General features: G+C 38.1%; 1 protein-coding gene across 3 annotated transcripts in view; it reads right to left on the bottom strand.

Moving 5' to 3' along the window:
* LOC149552312 (uncharacterized) overlaps nt 1–21,056 on the bottom strand; it is a 133,196-nt gene that overhangs the window by 72,245 nt on the left and 39,895 nt on the right. For all 3 annotated transcript variants that reach the window (XM_089787833.1, XM_089787836.1, XM_089787835.1), the window contains exon 12: nt 18,358–18,501. In XM_089787833.1, the coding sequence (XP_089643959.1) occupies nt 18,358–18,501 (144 nt within the window). The remainder of the gene's footprint in view (nt 1–18,357; nt 18,502–21,056) is intronic.

The raw sequence follows: 21,056 nt of genomic DNA, 5'->3' as shown, positions 1-21,056 counted from the left end.
CATACTAGATTGTTCGCCGGGGTATGTTGTTGTTGTTGTTGTTGTTGCTATTATTATTACTCCCTCTTCTATTGTTTCTATATCCTCCTGGTGAGGCTTCTATATTTGTGTTCTTTGGAGGGGTGGAGGGTGGTGTAGATTGCTCTCCTTGTGTGAAGAATACTTGAGCATTTAGATTGTAGGGATTGTCTTCGATCGTGTGTCCCAACACCTAACAAATATCACAAAATGCTTTCCTCAAACATGCCCCTTTTGTATGGCTTTCCCTTTCACAGTCTGTGCACCAAAGCTCCCTCCCTCCATTTTTCTCTTCCTTACTCCCTGTTACCTCCTTCATAAATCGCCTCACGTCCTTTCTCATGGCTTGGATGGTTTTGGATTCTTCCTCACTTTCTTCTGAACTTTCACTCGCACTTCTATGCCTTCTTGTCTTAGAGGTTTTCTTCTCACTTTCTATGTCATTGCGCGAGTACACGCACCCAGAAAGGTTGATGGTGGCACCCACAAAGGTTGATGGTGGGACTATTTTCATCTTTTTCCTAAAAGACAGTGTCAGTCTTTCAATGAACCACCTTTTCTTTAGTACATCCGCAGGCTTGTTGTCAAATTTTCCTATCAGCTCTTTTCTAGCCTTCTACTATAGGCTTTAATGGATTCACTTTTTCCTTCCCTTGTATTATAAATCTCGGTCACTATTTCATCATCATCTCTCAAGAGTTTGAATTCTCCCACAAAGGTTGTACAGAGATTATTCCATGTGTTCTTCTTGCCTGCCTCCAAATCTATATACCAGTCAATGGCTATACCTCTTAGTGTGGCAGGGAATGCTTTTGGCCATTCGTCCACATTATTCTCTCCATTAGTTTGTCACATGGTTATGCATGTTTTACAGTGACGCACAGGGTCCTCTGAACCGTACTCGATAAATCTAGGCAATTTTTGTTTGTCTATTGCCATTATGTTGCCTTTTTTCTTCGTAGTGGAACACCCACTCCTATCGGTTTGCTTCCAAGCGGGATGGGAACACTTCCTCCTGATGGAATACTTCAACCTGACAGAACACTTCGTCCCGATGGAACAGTCCTTCCTGACGGGACACTTTCTCCTAACTAGAAATTCCCTCTAGATAGACTTGATTCTTGACTGCTCAATGCACAAGTATCTTCTTCTCTTGTATGTAGGATATGCTCCTCTCAAAGTTCTCTCCTTGCCTGGGATTTCTAGGTTTCTACACCCTAACCCCCTTCCTAGTGTCTCCAAGATAGCCAAATTGGCTATTCCTTCAATTATGCACTCAATAAGCCCTTCTTGGATCCAGGTGGGGTCCCCCTGCCATCTTAAGTATCAATGCACAAGTATCTTCTTCTCTTGTATGTAGGATGTGCTCCTCTCAAAGTTCTCTCCTTGCCTGGGGTTTCTAGGTTTCTACACCCTAACCACCTTCTTGGTGTCTCCAAGATAGCCAAATTGGCTATTCCTTCAATTGTGCACTCAATAAGCCCTTCTTGGATCCAGGTGGGGTCCCCCTGCCCTCTTAAGTAACGATGCCTCTCCTTGTGTTGTTGGACTCGTAATGCCCTATTTGCTACTTCTTCCTCAATTTCTTCCTCTAGTACCCGCCTCGGATATTTGTTTGGAATCAAGGACATGAATTTGCTTAGTGTTTATTTCCCTTCCTAGAATTATCCCCCTATTCTAAATTACTTGCCCGTGTCCTTTCAGCAAATTGGCCTTACTATCTTGGCTCTTTCTTCCTCAACATGTAAAAAGTTTTGTGCCAACAGGCGTGGCACCTGCCCCAGTAAGTCATACACTGTTGGTGGCACCGAATGTTCATTACGTACTGTGCCCTTAGAAATCGTTCTCACGGGCTTCCCTTGCATGTACTAATCGACCACAACTTCTCAAGTTGTCACCAAATCATGTGTAAACTGATTTTCTCTGGTTATTTCCTCCTCTTCTCCGTCACTATTTGTCATACACGTGGTAGGAATGGTCTTCCTATTACTCCATCCTGTCTTGCAAATGACCTCTGAGTTCGGACTTAGGCAATGATGCCAAAATGTAGGATGGAATACTACTTACATTCACAAGATAACCAAATATATGCCTACAAAGTAATAACATAACATGTACCTGTTTACCACTATAGCAGAATGGCGAGAGAATGATTTACTTTATTCATACCAAAATATCATGATTACATTATCAATATTCCAAGTGCTTATAAAAGGGTCGGTTGGTTGGGAAAACCAACTAACGCATTCCCTCACTTCCTAACTACCCAACCCACTCAAGCTTGACAAGTGCTAAATACAATATTACTTTATTCACTACTACACCAAACCTCTTGCAAAATGAAGGTGGTACAATTCTGAGGTAAAATTGATATAATTGTAATTATTAAGAAAGAGCCTTAGCTTATTTGTTTATTGTGCTAATTAAAATATCTATGCTATTTCATGCTATTTGGTCCCTATGTACATCGTGAGGAAGTGAGCCCTATGTACATTGTGAGGAAGTGAGCCCTATGTACATCATGAGGAAGTGATGACTACCAAATGATTAGCACTTGTATTTGTAAAAGTTATTGGAAGGTGACAATCTTTCAATAATTTAACCTTGTGATGGACACCTTATGATGTCTAAGCAAATCATAACTTGCATGATGGATTAAGCTCCTTAAACAGACCATGGCCTTCTATTGGGATGGGCTTCTTATAATCTCTAAGCAGATCATGATAGATGATAACTTGCATGGTGGATTAAGTTCCTTAAACAGACCATGGCCTTCGATTGTGATGGATGATGTCTGAGACAGATCATGATAGATTATATCATGCTTGGTGGATTAAGTTCCTTAAACAGACCATGAATGGTTCTATGGTAAGTATTATTAAGGATACATTACCTATGGACATTTTTTTTGTAAAAGCAGGATCTCTGATAGAGATACAAACTATTATTACAGACTGTACTTATTCAGATTTACTTACTTATAACAGTTTGACTGTACTGTTCTAACGGTGCAGATCTTTGAACTTGAGTGGCAGTCTATTTGTGACAATATTCAAACTTGAACAGCAACGAAGGATAGACGAACTTGACTTGAGTAATATCTTTGTTTTGCTGGAGAGAGAGCAATCACTGGGACTGTATATGCCTTGTGCTTGATATCAGTCTTCCCCGATTGCTTCTATGTTAAATATAACCAAAGTCATGTCCCCGTAGAGACATGACTCTACGTGGCCAAAGGCCATGTAGGGTCATATCCCTACGTGGACATAACTGATCACTGTTCGGTGAATAAACAAACACAATTAGTTTGCTTCTTGATCTTAACAAATGCATTCAAGGGCCCGAATACACAATAGTCTCTTCTTACGATAAGAGCCTAATTTGATAAGTAAAGTCATTTATGAATAATCAAACATGTGTGTGGGTGTGTGTGTGTGTATTATTCTTATCAATAATATAAGACATAAAACAATGTTCATGTAAATCATGAATTCAAATACTCAATATCACTTCAACTGATGCCATACTTAACATTTTTAAGTACTCTGTGAATATCATGTGATGTGATATTCACGAGGCTATTACTCATGATATCATTAAAGCTATCAAACTTGGTGAATATCTTCATGATATGATATGCGCATACGAGACACCTGAAGTGACATCTCCACGGACAACGGGTTTGCATCCACTCTTTGCTAGTACAAGAGGCTACGTCCTCCCACTGGCTGAAAACTGAAGCTTTCCTAAATAACTCTCACAAGAGAAAACTGAAATCTAAATCATAAATCAAGCATATCACAAAGAATGAGTCTCATCTCCTTTTATCTTCATTGTTGTGACTCTTTGACTCCCTTCCTGGCTTTTCCTCTTATCTCTCCTTGTCCTTTTTGCCCACTTTATAATATTAAATTGACCTTTAATAATTTGAGTCCATGCCCTCCAAGTGAAATTTTAATATTATATAAATGTCTTTAACTTTTCTAATTTCCCAAAAAGGGGACATTACAAATCTCCCCTCCTTAAAATTGTTTGTCCTCAAACAATTACTACCAAGATCCCATATGAATCTACAAGTTGCTCTACAATCCATGTAGTGCCTCTCGTGGTTGCAGTCTGTACCTTGTCTATTTTGATTCGAGAGATACTTGATACTCTTATTTTGTACCTTATGTTGACCCGAGGGTCAAATGTTATACTTTGACTAAGTACCATAGATGTTATACTGCTATGCTGTTCAGTTTATCATTTTGCATGTTGATGCTATTTTGAGATGACAATAGATCTATAATGATATCTGGTTATATGATGTATTGGACATATTTGTTGATTATGTTATGAGATGGATTTTATGCTATGGGTATTTACTTCATCTATGTTCTTTACGATTTCCGCGAACGTGAGTGATGTAAATGGATTAATTAGTTAATTAATGTTTAAATTGCTTCGGCTATTATATTATATGCAATTGCACTTGATTGTGTGTTCTAGTGTGCAGGAATTACATCCCTGGCAGTGGCCTATCGAGTTAGTGATCCAGCTATTCATATTTTGCCAATGTCGCTCCTATATGGTCGACATATCCTTATTTAGTTGTTTTAAATTAAAACCTTTCGGTGATTAGTAAATCCGAACTCATCTGCATCATGTGATTAGACCAGTGAGCAAGTCTGTGCATTTAGAAGTTCGCATTTATCGCGAAAGTGTTAAATGATTTTCTGTGATTTTGGGTTTTCGGGTTTTAAATCTTTTCTAACTTCTAGCAACTTTGCCTTAGGTGAATTTCCATTACGGATAATAACCTGTTTTCGTTTGGGTCGATTCGGAGTTTAACTACTCCAGTTAGCTATTTTTCATAATCAACTATTCACTCAAAAATGAATAAGTATTGGAAAAGTGAATTCATTATTCACTTCTCACATTTTGGAAATTGAATTTGGAGAGCAAATTTGGATATCCTCTTCTGAAGAATTATTGTTTTGTTCGTTGTGGGGGCTGTGAACATGGGATCTTTACAAGGTTGGTCTCGTTGGATTCAGCTCGAGGAGTTCTCGCTTTGCCGTCAGTTTCAGCAGTTTTGGCAGATTGTTTATTTTATTCTGCAAGTTTCCATTTTGGCCCCTTTTGTTTTCAGGTAGGGCCTTCCCATTTTAATGTTTTTGCTCTGTTTCTGCTTTCGTTTCTTGTAGTAGTATGTTAAGAGGTTGAGAACTAGTGTTCCCCTCCGTTTCTGCATGCTGGTTCTACCCGATTGGTCGGGTATGAACGTTTTCCATTTTTTTGAAATGGGGGTTTGGGTTTTTGAGCTGTTATGCTGGCCGTTTTTGCATACGGTGTCCGATTTCATTTATTTTTGGATTTTCGAAGTTTTTGCACCCAAAGGCCAAATGGGTTTTAATTTTGAAATTTTTCTAAAATTTGGGGTTTTTACCTCGTTTTGCGTGCTGCCCTGTTTTCTCAAGTTTTCTCGGCACATTGTGGTTCGTGGACCTGGATGATCCGTTTAGATATCAATCAGACCACTTTTGCATCTTTTGTTGCATTGGGATGCATGATGTACCCATCCTCTTCATTCTGTTCGAATGAGGGATTTTCTACTTTGTGTTCTCATCCAGTCCTTTGGTATGATCTTCGTGATGGTGGTGCGCCACACACGAGTACATTTGTCAGGTGACCTGCGGGGCCCAATCTTCCGTGGTACTTCCAGAAGTTGCGATCATTTGGGATGGGTTGGGAATTTGCATGCCTACAGGCACTCATCGTTGGATGAGTATGGGTAGGGTAGGGTAGCATATGGAGGGGGTTTCTAACACGTAGCCTGGTGATCATTGTGCCCCGAGGGTTGGCAAAGGAAGCTTTAATTAAGTGATAATTAAATAAAATACTGGGTTGTAATAATCTTAAGATAATAAAATGTTTGGGGTGCCAGAGCCTTTCCGTTGAGGGATGTTGAATCTGCACAAGTCCTAGCTTGGGCTTTTGATGCCAAGCAACTCTCCATGATGTTAGTCCCTACATAGTAGCCTTTGAGATGTTTGACCAAGACCTATAGTTATGCATTGTCGGTGTCTTGGATTTAGTCATCATACTGCCTGGTGTGAGTGTTAGCCATGGATGTTTTTTTTGCGTGTGTTTGTGGTTGGATCTTTATCTCCATCAGCACAGCGGGTGTGGACCTACGGGTGCCATGTGGTTGGGAGGCGTAGCTACTTCACCACTGCTAGGGACCGGTGTACAGAGACGGTCTTGAGCCTAGTACAACTGCTACTGGATGTTTTCACTTGGTACTTCGATCTTCGGAGTATGCTTCCTTGTGATTTATGCTTTTATTGGGATGCTTGTTTATTATGTGTAGATGATATTAGTTTGATGCATTTCCTTATGATAATGATTAGCGTATGTTAGATGATGTTATCTCACACTTTACTACTAGCATGTTAGACTTCCTTATGATTGTTGTAGCATGTTTAGTGACGTCCTGTTACGACAGCATCGATGATCTGATCGATGGCTTGGGACGTTATGCGCAGGGGGATGGCTAGGACCCACGATGATCTTATGATGCCATTAACGGATGGGAGGAACCGCATACCTAGTATGGTTATTTTGTTTATTGCTATGTTATTCATGCTTAAATGTGATGTGGTTATTTTAAATTCACTGCGATGTTTCCTTTTTGTTCTTCCCCTTGTTATTGGTTCGATGGTTAGACTTTGCTTCCTGTTTTCTTTCTATTAGCTTTGATTCGAGTGTTCTTACCTCGAGATGTGGATCCGGTCCTCCTCGATGTGGAGGAACTTTGTTTCGTAGTTTCCTTAGCCTTTTTGTTACTTTTTTTGTGTGTGCTGATTTGAGTTCTCGCGCGAGTTTGCAAGACTTTGCGCGAGGATTAAAGTCTTCGCACGAGGTTGTGAACTTATTTGCGCAAGGCTGTGCACTTCTTCGCGCGAAAGGGGACCTTCGCGCGAGGCTGTGCACTTCTTCGCGCGAGAAGGAACTTCTTCACACGAAACTCTGCAGTTTTTTGATTTCACGCGAAACATAGGGGCTGTTTGCGCTTGTCGGAAAAAAGTTTGAAAGTTGGTTTTGGATACCCTTTTGGTTTTTTTATCTTCCTAGTTCAAAACAATTTTCCCAAGGGTTTAAAATATATCGTTTACGTATATTTAATTTCGTATACTTAAGATATATTTTAATATATGCAACGATTCATTTGAGATGGGTTTCAGACCTCTACGGGCTAAGATAAAAATTCTAAGAAATTTCAGGGCTTCAGAATTCAGACTTAGCCAATTTTCAGGAATCTATTTTGATCTTTTAGCTTGGTCGATCTCTTATGTTTTCTTGTTTGTGTTTTGGTTAGTGGTGACGTTTGGAGATCCGTTGGGTGCCAGGATGGTCGTTAAGTCTTTCGTTGCGATCTATATGATCCGTGTATGTTGTTTCCTTGTGCACTTACACTTGTTTAAAAAAAAAATATTTTGGCTTGTTTTTCATCCTTGTTCCAAGGATCTCCGGGCGGGGCATTATAGCCCAAACTGAAAACAAATCCGGCCATACTGCAAAGCAAGGTGCCACTTTGTAATCCATTTGTCAACCGGATCCCTTGATCCCAAATACCTCTATGAAAAAATGTTGCACTTGTAAACCGTACAACTTTGATCATCATCGCATCCAACCTCAAATTGAGTAGAACTACAACAAACTCCTCAACCAGCCATAGATACATACTATCAACAATTGGATCCCAAACCCTGTTGTCCTGACCAGCTGCTATGATGAGGTAGAAATGTATCAAGGGGCTATGTATAACCCAATAGATGGTGATGATCTGACATAAATAGATGATGTAAGAAATGAGCTGCTCAAAAGCTGAAACTAACACCACAAGTACATCAAAACCCATACAGTCGTCATAATCTGGAGAACCCCCAAGTGCTATGAGTAAGTACGACGCTGAAAAGCTAATCACTATGATTGACACATAGCTCACATCAATACTCCAACAGGATCTATTCAGTGGTTGATGTAGGAAACCCATCCAACTCCTATAAGGGGTGAAATCGGAAACCATATTTGGACTGATCCAACGACAAGCAACAGTAGTCAATTCACCACTCCCATCCTATGACCCAGATTCACTTCTAGGTACTATACTAGGATCCAATATCCTCAAATAAAAATCATCCTCTTCATGGCAATCAAAAGGAGTTCCCTCGTTTATCACAAAAAGGGGATTATCCGTACTCCAATCAGCAGCAACTTCAAACAAAGGGTTGTCTACAAGCTGAATGTGATCTGAAGTTTTGATACTTGATCGTTTGGGGCAGCTATCCAAGTCATAAGTCTTCTGAATGCTATCAAGTTCATCAATGACTTCTTGGAAAAACTCCTACCTCACTTTACCCTCATGTTGTCGAGAGTGATTCATGACCTTGATCTGATTTTTTGCTTCCTGAAGAGAAAATTGAGTTTCATCCAATGCCTCACGAGCATACTTAAGCTCCTTGTTGAGCTCCTTAATCCCATTATTTTCTCTATTTGACTGATCAACATATATTTCAGCAACCTTAAGAATAAAATCCCTGTCAGACAGCAAATATAGATAAATTGATTTCATAATTTCGAGAGTTGTTTTGACCACCTACAAAACAGCAACAAGCCAATCTCCTTCCACTTTCCTTCCAGCCTTCCTGTAAAGATCCTCAACCAACTAGTGAGTGTCATCATAACGTACCAAAGACGCCACAACCATGTCTTCACTAACCTTTAGCTAGTTCGTTAAGGTATGAATTGCATTATTGTCCTGTTGAAGCGGTTCATCGTCTTGTAGTGTCATCTTAAGTTGTTCCTCTAAATTCATGTCATGGGTATCAGAAATACATGGTTTATCATACAAAGATTCCAATCTGCTATTACCTCGTGTGCAATTGACCTCATCAACCTTCTTCTCAAACCTACCCTCCAAATCACCAACGTAGAAAATTGCACCCTATGTAACATCTTCTACGTGATCGCGAGAAGGCTGCAACTCAATGGTAGTTGACTGTTCTTTTTCAAGACCCTCTATTCGACAATTTTGGTCTATCGGCGATTCTTCATACACACCTTTGCGCTGGTATTTTGAAAGGAAATCCTAAACCAATTCCAAATACTTTATTTTTGCCATATCAGTCTTATTTTTCTACTCTAGATGAAAATCCATGTAATCACTAAATGATAAATCATTCTAAATTCAGGTAGGAAGTTCTTTATACTCTCCATAAATGTCGAGTATTTCTACTCTTATATCGGATTCAGAATTCTAGCTAAGTGCTCTTGTGGCTTCATGGTACCCTTCTTGATTTTATCCAAATCTTTTCCCGTTGCTGAATGTTGTTATCCTGTTACTGTAAGTCTGACAAACAACTATATTCTGTCCCAAAATTGCCTTCTTCAAATAATCAAATTATCTTGATTTCTTTGTCAATTAATAATATCAACAGGATTTGGTATACATACATACATGACTTTGCTCAAGGCATACATACACAAAAAATGAATCTTGAATGTTTCATTTCCTTTCAGTTAGGACAATGTATTTCCCAATATTTCCTAATGCACTATTTTCTGAAAGAAGAGTCTTGTTGATTGTTGTTACTAGACACTTGTAGTTTTGTCAAACACTAAGCCCACTCGTAGAAGGCACTGCTCTTGATTACAAATATTTATAACACACTTTCACTTTAATTACGAAGTACCTGTATATATGCAGCAGATCTGCAACTGACAGCCGCAACAAAAGTTGGAACCACAACTTAAGAAATCTAGTATTGCCTTGTTTATAGACTAACCCAAAATATTCTGAAATAGCAGTCACAACTTGACACACTGTTTATCACACAACAGCATAAATCTTTTACAATTATTAACAGATGCCTAAGTCTCCATGCCGGATATTACAGATTTTGACAATCTCCAGCACAACTATCTCAGTCTGAATGCTAGTCACCAACTTGATTGAAACCTTCGTCACCACCACTGCTTAATCTCAGGTTTGAAGGGTTGCCAATAGAATCTTTGCGAGACCCCTAAAGCTTAATCCATTACACCTGCAATGCTTACAAGTTGATTAGATCTTCCATAAATCTAAAACTCTCTTAACTCCAATTTTTTGTAATGCTAGTAATCATAAATTTCAGAATCTTTACAAACGCTCCTGTTCTTTCTAGTGTGAATCAACGACAAAAAGATATCCTTTATTTTCAAAGTCAATCTATGCAAATCCCTTCAATATTCCAGATGTCCGATCTCTAAAAAGGCGGATGGCCTTTACTCCTCCAAACTCATTGAAGAACTGTCGTATGCGTTCTTCACTAACCTCGATCGTAGGGTTAGAGATATATGTTGTGCACTCATCCAGATCGGCTGCTTGCTTCAATGGATTCAAGTTAGCCTCCTCTGTCTCTTCATCTAATATTCTAGATACTGCTTTTCCAGATACAAAACCACCTTCCAATTTGTCAATGCTTTTTGAATGAAAATCATCTATATCAGGAGCCTCTAATGCAAGAATTCCTTCAGCTGAAAAATTCTGCCGTTTTGATTCTAGATTTTCTTCATGGCGCCCAGAAATGATTTTTCTTTTATTTGTTGTGAGAAATCTATTATTTCATTTCTGGTTGAATTCTTTTGTGGGCCTTCATTATGTGCTGCAGATTTATGAAGAATCTCCTTTTGAACACTTGAACCAAATTCCGCAAATCCGTAAGACTTGCCTTCTTGCAGATGTTGGAACAATCGTAATTCCTCCAAATGAGGGGTCCCCTTCATCAAAGCTCGATCAACATCTGCCAATGAGCCATACTCGTTCAATTTGTAGCCAGGCTTCACAAATTGTCGGTAAGCTTACATAACAAAGAAAAAAGCTTGACGGAAAGTTTCAATGATTCTCATGTGAACCAAGCTTCGAGCGATGGAATGACACTTGGAGGTTTGTTTAGATTAATTACTTACGTTGGCTATCTTGATACCACTGAAAGACAAATTAGGAAGCAATGAGTAACTGCAAACCACCAAATCCTATCGACTGGCGTTCGTGAAATCCACCTCCAGATCTCGGCCGTTGAAGACATGAGTAGATTGAAGCTTAAAAACTATGTCCATCTATCGGTAATCTTAGATATTCTATAAGTGTCGAGCCAACAAATGTTGCCCATCCTCTACTTTAAGTTACAAGAGCTCGGCCCCTCTGAATAGTGTAAGTTGTTGTTGTTAAACTCCAGAATTCACATGTTTTTGACTAATGCCTCTGTGTAACGGTTTCTTTCCTTTACTGGCGATTGAGTCCATACCTCCTACAGCAAGTATAATAGAACTTGGCACCAAACAACTTGTCTGATGTCCTCCCTCCTTTTGGCGTTACACACAAAATTACCAATTGTTTCCTATCTTCACAGTATCCATTCTAAGTGATTCTCAATGTATTTAATTTCTCCTGCGACTGTAGTGACTAGAGTGAAGTGGATGTCTGTAGAAATGATTGGTCCTTAGTCTCTTCTCCAACTTTATAACCTCTGTTGATACCCACTCAATCCAACTAGAGTGTATATTTCATGAGCTCGTGATCTGAGCACTTCCCACAGTGGTGACCTATGCTAGAGAGATAACCTGATCTCGTCTCTGCTTGTTGATAGCAACCACGAGTCCAACTGTACTGACTAATACTCCCACGTGACCTGGGATATCCCACGGCCATCTCTACTTCATTCCCGACTACTACAGCTCTGTCTGGACTTCACCTCGACTTCAATCACTTGCCCCTCTGTGAATCGGCTTAGCAAATCTGTGCCTAGAATCTACCTTGTGGTCTTCACGATATCTTTGTCTCGATAACTATTGCCCTTTACTGGAGACTCCCACTAAACATTCAATTGCGTTAAATGATTCCAGGATATTAAATAGTATCATGTAGATTGTTAGGAGTAGGTCGTAGCTAGAAGTAAGATGTGTTGGTTACTATTGAATCATCATCCCTGCCAAACCATTCTCAGTCGGTTCCAAAACTTAGTTCCTATGTAACACATAACACCAATCGTCTCGCCCTTGATAGACTCTACCCTGTAGATGTCTTATGTTGTAGACAATGGGGTCACGGCAAGTTCGATAGGAGTCACAAACTCTGATTTTTACCTCCTATGTGCCCTACAATATCAATCTCCACGTAGCCTTGTTGTTTGGTCATGACCTTAGGAAAAAAGTCTTCCCATATTGGCACAACTCGAAATTACTCCATACTACCGTAAGTCTTGGATTTACCTCTATCACATTGCTTGATAGTAACAGACTTCCCTCTCTGCCAACCGACCTTAATCAACTGTGCTCAAATAACAAAGCCAAAGGTGTCCCGGATCGCGGATGTAATTTTGTAGTCAAATAACAGAGATTTATTACCAATTTCTTCTAGCACACAGTATCCTTGGGAAAGTCCAACATCCAAGGCTCTAAAGTCAATGTATTCCAAACATAAAATTCTCGTTGATGGAAAACTACACAACTCAACAATTGATTCTGATAATGAACTTTATAAATTCGTCTTTGATATCAATCTCACAGGCTGGCAAGAAAACCAACTTTGATACCACTGAAATATCCCAAACCGGATATTTGCTCGATTTTTTCCTCAACAATATATTCAGAACTAAACATATGCAGATGTATTACAAAACACAACAGAAACTAGCCGAAACTCCAACAGATATGAAATCGTTCTTTCTCAAAATGATACTCAAAATTCAAGCATATAAAAATGCATTATAGACCCACAATATAAAGCTAGGAAACTCTCATAAAATTCCTCAAACATGTTATTGCATTATACAACAGCAATACAATAGCCAACATTCAAAATCCAATCTTAAACACAGTTATACAGTCAGATTGGATCACTAAGAGAAGAACTTGTAAGCGCATACAAGAAACCTAAAGTGACGTCTCTAAGGACAATGAGTTTGCATCCACTCTCTGTCGATACAAAGGGCTATGTCCTCCCACTGGCTGAAAGCTAAAGCTTTCCTGAATAACTCTTGCAAGAGAGAAATGAAATCTAAATCATAAATCAAGCATATCCAAAGGAATGAGTCTCATCTCATTTTATCTTCACAGCTGTGACTCTTCGACTCCCATTCCTGGCTTTTCGTCTTATCTATCCTTGTCCTTTTTGCCCACTTTATAATATTAAATTGACCTTTAATAATTCGAGTCCCTCCAAGTCAAATTTTAATATTATATAAGTATGTCTAACTTTTCTAATGTCCCAAAAAGGGGACATTACAACGCAAATATTACTTACCAAGAAACAATTATAAAAAATTCCTTCACAATCTCATGTACACCCATAGCGCAAATCATGTATGAGCACGGATTTTTTATTTTGAAGGTTAATCTTTCACCTTTATCAATATGCGCCCAAGTGCAAAAGTGCAAATATGAAGAATTTTTTATTAAGTAACAAACCTCCTTCGCTCATGTCTAAATATGGAGTATGGAAACATTTTAAAATGATAATTTCTTTACATGGTCAAATTCTAGTTTAATTTTGAATGGACATTTATAGAGTATATCCTTCCTACTTGGGTCATCCCCCCACCCCCTAAGGGTCTTTGTTCGAGGATGACCTTCTATGCAGAGTAGTCTATTAATATTCAAGACGAGATTTGTATGCCCTTCGTACCTTTCTCATTGTTGGTCACATGCGCTTGGCATCTCCCTAGGCTCTTTCAAAGTGGGCTCGCATTGTTTGTGCATCCAAACAAACCATCAAATTGATAGAGGACCAGAGCTACCAGTTCTGTGACATGGGGGAGGCTAACACAAAGAGAAACTTCATTTCCATTGCCCCATCTACTATCAGATCAAGTAGAGACTACTACTTATTCCGGGATACTCAACTCTCCCCTCATTTTTCTAATACATTGATCAGCTGTGGCTAGCGCTTTTATCTTCAAGAGGCCACGAAACTTCAAGACCACACCTTATAGCATTCAATCCCTTCGAGACAACACTCTGACTGACTCATCCCCTCCACAATGGTCTCCTCCACTCGTGGTACCAACTAATCACTTGATCCCCACTTTGGCCATGTTAGGTCCCTATGGCCTCACAGATTTACACGCAACAGCACCCTTCTTCCAACGGCTCAAGGCTCCATCTCACCCCAAAACATATCCTCTGGTTCTATTTTTCTTCTCACTTGGTCAAAGCAGCTAGCTTGTCGCTTTTGCTTCTTGTTTTGGTTTTCATGTTCTCTTTTCTCCGACAGTGTTTAGTGTCCCTTCTACTATATGTTGTCAGTCTGTTGGACCCTTCTTGTACTCCTTTTTTGGACATTAATAAATTTACCATTATTTTATCTTATCTCCTGCCCTCTTCCCAAACTTTGTTTTTAAAGAATCAACAAATCGCACAACACAAAAACAGAAATTTAGTGGTGGCCAACCACTCAAACAAAAACTCTTGTTCCAAATCAAGAAAATGGAAAGGAAAGAAATGGCGGAGCTATCACAAGGTCGACACCCATGACAACTAAAAATTCTCAGCATTTGAATGTCTTTTTCCAAGACAATACAAAGATAAAACCTCTCATCAAATTATAAGATGAAGCTTTCTAAGAATTAACTAACTCTAGACACTAAATTATGGACAAAACATAAAAGTATTGACAGTATACACAATATCTCACATGGATTTTGAACTAGTGAATTAATAAAATAACTTTTGACTTTCTTTCTGCCTCGGGCATAACCAACAGACTAGTAACAAATCTTGTCTCGCAAATTTGACTTGAGATGAAACAACCAGCTCTAACTGTAAAAAGAACTCCCTATTGGCTAAGACCAAAACATAACAAGCCGATGCACAGGAATTTGATGGAATAACTAATCTAACATGTAGCAAACACATGATTCCAAGAATTGAAGGGCAACAATTTTTTTGTACTCATTTAAACACAGGCACTGATTTCCCCTTTCAGCCATAGGCAATACATGATTGTCTCCCCCGAGCACTGCTTATTCTAAATAAAGCAGATTATGTCTGATGTATATTGCATTCAAAAGAGAAAGATTAATCTTCCTTTATTGGGGTGCCCCTTCACCAAGGGATGCCACTCTTCCAAGTGGCTCCATTTATTATATTATTAATACAATATAATAATTATTATATTATTATATAATATTATTATCCAATATAAAATAGAATTATATCATTACATGATAATATATAATTATATTATCTCACAATAATATAATTACATTATCACATAATAACATAATTATAATAATATAATAATTATATTATGGGATTAGTATGTTATTGTTACTATTACTAATATATTATCAATCACAAAGGATGTATCAATATTACTAGTATATCATAATAATTATATTATCACAACCGTTATGTTATCTATGTTGGCCCGAAGGAATTCCACCATAGCTACAATAACATTAACACTCCCTCTCAATAACTTTTGGCTCGTCCTCCCAATGCTGACATCAATATACAAAGCTACAGCCTAGGTAAACAAAAAGCCTAAATTAAAAGTCTATCAGTATTATCTACTTTTAATCCAATGAAAGAAATAAAAATCATGGCAAGTAATAATAGAGACAGGTTAGCCCCTACTATTTTCCCTTTATAATACTAGGGCCCTGGTGAATAGTAGGTGCCACTCACCGTGCATACATGCAAAGGGATGGCCCTACTATTTTCCCTTTATTATAATAGGGCAATTCACACCCACCCCTAAATTGGGCACATAGTTGGTCCTTACCCTCAAATGCAAAATAATTTCCTACACCCACCCTGCATGCAAGGGGGGCAGTAAAAGGCCCCAAGGGAGTTCCAGTTGGAAACTCGTCAGATTGAGTTCCACAGCCCATACTAGATCTAGAAGCAACAGTAGCCCTACAATTCTAAACAAAAACAGCATAACCATAGCATCCAACTATTGACATTAAATCTTGTGCTCTGGAAACTTATTTAAACGGTTACCAAAAACTCAGTTCCTATGATTTAGGAATAATGATTATTTCATCAAAAAAATCGTTGCCATTAAAGACATTGAAAGGAAAAGAAATAAAGCACTTTCAAGCATAAAGCTACCCTAAACAAACTAAAAAACTAGGACCTCTAATAAAAGAAACTATTACATATCTAGCCATAGTTTAACTAGTTGTCAAACACATTTTTTTCTAAATGTTGATTGTGTTCAATGTTTACTTGTGAGCTATGTAGGCGAGTTGTTGAGGAGTTCTGATCTTTGACTCACATGAGTAATCAGCAAATTTGAGGGCAAAATTCATGTCATGCCAAACTGGAAACTTAGTAAAGCAAAAGTGTTCTGGAAACTGAAAATGCAGGGTTTTTTTTTGCATTTATAACCCCTACACAAGCAAGGGAAAAGATGGCACCAACATTTGAGCATTCTTGAGTGAATAGTGTTTATAGAGCAGATTCAAAGAACAAAGTTGCAGAACTTCCAATTACAAGTCAATTTTGTTTTGCCCCCTTTTTTCCAATGTGAGTAAAATCTTTCTACCATGATAACATCTTTATAAAATGTAAACTTCACAACTTCTAATGTACTGGATTTGATTTGAAGTAAATTTTATTATTGATTTATAACCTTTTTTAATGAAATTGCTGGTCTTTTTTTTCTAAACAAAGTGTTCAAGACTTATGGTAAAAGAATGTTATATGAATTAAATTAATTAAGCCTATTCTATTCATTTGTCACGATTAATACTATTGCCATTCAATTATTGTATTGTGTTTGAAATGCATTTAAAAAGTTTAAATGTTTAAATACATGTATTGTTTAAGATTGTTCTTTTCTCCTTGTTCCACATGGATGAGTTTCTCTATCAAACTAGGGAGTTCTGGGTATGTGAGACTTGGGTGAAATGTCCCCTTGCCATCCCATCACTCCCACCACATACTCAAGGACTTTCTCGAGATGTTTTCCTCAAAGGGTATACATTTTCAGCAAGTATCCCTGCATCGCGGACACTGTGGAGACTCAAGGGCAGAACCACAATGCTCAAGATACTCCCAAGTGTCTCCCAAATACACCAAAGACTTGTATCCCCCACAGCATATTAATAAAAAAGTCAACACTTTAAAATAACATAGAAAAAATTGGATATCTGTGCCACAAACCCTAACCTTACTGATCTATGGACTGCACTCAAATCCTAAGCAATCGCTAAAAAAATCAGCAACTGTACCAAATTCAAAATCATTCCCATGTTTCAACACGAGGTTGAAGTTGCAATAGCAAGCAGCAAGCCTACAAGAATGAAAAGGATTGCAAGTGAGGACATTAAGAAGAGAGAGTAACAGCAAGAGAAAGAGCAACTGAAAAGTATTCATCAACATATTCTTCAAGCCTCAAGGTCAGTTTTGGCATTTTGTAACATTTTTTGGGGTTTCTTTCTGATTTTGCAACTTCAGTTGACTTAGTAACTAATTTAACCCAGGGGTTTACATTGTTATACAATTTGAATTTTGGTTTTTCTCAACTGAAGAATTGGTGGTTAGATTTACAAATGCTTTTATGAGATTATGCAGTTATAGTAATGACTATTCTAACACTACCAATCAGCTATCAAAGATTGGTGATATGAAATCAACCTAGCTACTAACTGCTACTAATGATATTTAATCACACACAAACATACACACAGAGCTGAATTAATGTCCACTCTGTCCATTTCAAGCACAACCAATAATGCTAATGTGCACTTGCAATATTATTTCAAAATAAATGCTAATGTGCACTTGCAATATTATTTCAAAATACTGTAACCAGCAATACATTGAAATCTGTCAGTGTGTAACAGAAATGGCGAAGCAGAACTAGGTGAGTCTCATATAGACTGAGCTGAAAATTTAATGTCTTCCCACTTGCATACTTCACTGTACAACATACAGTATAACATTATCTTATATCTAATAACAGTGTTTAAGAAAATCTGACTGCAGAAACATGAACTCTCTAATAGGGTAAACCTATTGATCATAATATTAGACCCACTACTAAACTTCAATGAAAAATCAGCTCTCTTCTTAACCCTGCAAGAGATACTATCCACCAAAGCCCAATAAGTTGGATGACATTATCAATGAACATATTCAAGTGTCATAAACAACCACAGAAGTAACATCGAGATTTTTGACAGAAGTATTCCCTAAAATGGTAGAAACAATTATGCTAAAAGTCATCACACCGGCTTCCAAACTAAGAAACTGAACAGGAAATTACAAAATGGTCCACAAGCAATATTACAATATGCTTACCCTATTTATTAGTGAGGATGAGACTTTGCTGCCTGCAGAAATTTCAGCTGTATCACTCCGTGCCCTTGCTGCACGATATGCCTTCTTGGTGGCTTCTTCACCTTCACCCCCTTCCTTATCAACCATGCTATTATAAAGCTCTATCTGTAATGTGAGTACACGGAAACTTCATTAAAATATTTCTCAAAGAAAAAATCTTGGATCCCACTTTAAAATGTCAAATAGCAATATTTCAATCTCTCCATTGATGAGACATGGGGGAAAATAAAGTTGCACAAGTGACAAAACATAATTGACAAAGACTAAACGGAAAAATAACAAATACAATTATGAACTAGCACTGAACAAAAGATTAATTATTGCTATGCATAAAAGCAATTCATTTTACAGGAATATCAGTGTTGTTGCATGCCCATAAACATAATGATTTAAAATTTCAAAGACGGATAAAAAAAGTTGACATTTGTAATCTGGACCTTGATATATGGCTCAGGACAAGGTTTAAGTCTGCTAGACAAAGGGGCTGCGCCACACCTAGACATCAATATCAAGTTCGTAAATGCCACTACAAACTTCAGCCTCTTTGTAGTGGAATCTTGCTAAGGAATGTCACCCCCCCCACCCCCCAATCAACTTTTATGCCGAGCACTACAATGACATCCAAGATGGGATCATTGTGCACCCATCTTGTTGAGGGGTGTTGAACTCATGTCCTACGTATTCGTCTCGGATCCTTCAAGCTGGGCTCCCATCGGCTTTGCATCAAGACCGACCATCAGTTCGACATATATTATCAGATTTGTCAGCCTTGTGACATGGGTGTGGCTGAGGTGGAGTTGCACTTTTTATTCCATTGCCCTGTCTATTATGAGATTTGTGGGAGGTTTAATTGTCTATTCAAGGATTGTCAGACCTTAGCTTCCTTTTTTAGATACATCGACCAACAATGCCTAGCGCTCTGCCTCTATGAGGCTACACATCTTCATGATCCCACCTTATAGCTTCAATCTCCCTCGAGACTCAGTTTCGATCAGCTCATCACCTCCTCCTTCATGCTAGTCACCTCCACCATAGGCACCAAGCATTCAGTGGGCCCTTCTACTTTACTTCATACCAAGTGTAATGTACCCATTATTGAGTTCTGCAAGATTTGATGGATCCAGTTTATTATTGGGTCCTTGTAGGCTGATACTAGTATTTGAAGGACCTTTTTTGTGGAGTTATCTTTAGTGGCCTATGGTGGGTTGTGACTCTATTTTGGGGGACTTACTATTTATAGTAAGTCAACACTTGGTTGCAATGAGCTCAAATGAGTTAGAGGAGTTGGGTGATGCTCTCAAGTTTTATGTTTGGCTTCTGGTTTGCGCTCCAAGAATTTTGGAGGAAGTGTCTAATTTTAGTAAGTCACCCCCATCAGGTTCATTATTTGTCTTTCATCATCAAGATCGCTTGTGTGTTGTCAAATTTTGACTCTGATGCTTCTTCAGTCATTTTCACAAGACGGGTGAATTATAATTATTATTCAACTAAATATGTTGAGGTTGCTATTTTTGCTAGTATTGTATATAGGCCACCATAGTGTCACAACTCGTTGGAACTGATTTGAAAAGTTTTATTTCATGGGCACAAGAAACAATGACCTTGTGTGTCAAAATATCATAATATGGTTGAATATATATTTTTTAGAGCCAAAGGGAGTTAATAAATTGTATTATTCAATTATGTACCTAGATATAAAGCAAAGGGGCTTTTAAGTGAAAGGTGTCCTGAAGAAGTCACCTTTATTTATTATATAAGCAATGCTTTGTGAAAGGGTAATTCATTCTTGTCTATTGCTTTTTGATATTTTATTGTGAGGGTTTCGAAATTGTGAGTTTTCTTGAGGATTGACTCATCTTGAATTGTGCATATATTGTTGTTGTCGTAAAGCAATTGAATTTTTGTTCTGAAGCTGAATTGAACACTCCAATTCACAGCTTTTGTATAGTGAATTGTTCTGGAGCTTTTCAATTTGATTTCGGGCGTCCATACTGAGGATTTTAGAGGTGAATTATCTCAGCCTTTCTTACTGACATAACTATTTCTGGGACAGGTGTTTATTTGTTGAAGTTTGGTGTTTATTGTCACTGAATTTGGGCATCTACTATCTCAGTTTTTGAGGTGGCTTTTATCTTGCATTTTGGCGTGCTTGTTTCAGCATTCATTCATAGCTGGTGTCTATTACATATGTGGATTGGCGTGGATTTTAATATGATATTCATCTTCAGCTGGGCAGAGCTCATATTGGTATTGATGCTGCATTTTTTATTGCCTAAAATTCCCTATCAGCTCTTGTGATTTAACGCCACTGAAGGCGAATTCTTGCTACTGTTATCGAATGCCAATATTGGCACCACATTGCTGCTGTGGCTACATATTTGGAGGATGTGAATATATATTAAGAGGCAGGGATTACTTCAGCAGACCCTGCATACATTGCTTGGTGAGGGAATTATACATCTGCTGCAAATTTACAAACATCTGCAATCACATAGAGGAGCAATCTAAATCTGTTTGTAATTACCCAATTGAGAGGCACTAAATTATAAATTCATCATTTAAAAAAACACTGGAAATCATTTTGGTTAAGAAGTGTGTTTCTTGCCATTTCAATTTACTTTCAGCACTTGTTATATTGTTGAAAAAAGCATTAAAATTTA

Source organism: Cupressus sempervirens, chromosome 6 (genome assembly GCF_028749045.1).
Source record: "Cupressus sempervirens isolate cs-2001-9-10 chromosome 6, ASM2874904v1, whole genome shotgun sequence".
Taxonomy (NCBI): domain Eukaryota; kingdom Viridiplantae; phylum Streptophyta; class Pinopsida; order Cupressales; family Cupressaceae; genus Cupressus; species Cupressus sempervirens.
This window is presented reverse-complemented; position numbering and strand designations above follow the sequence as displayed.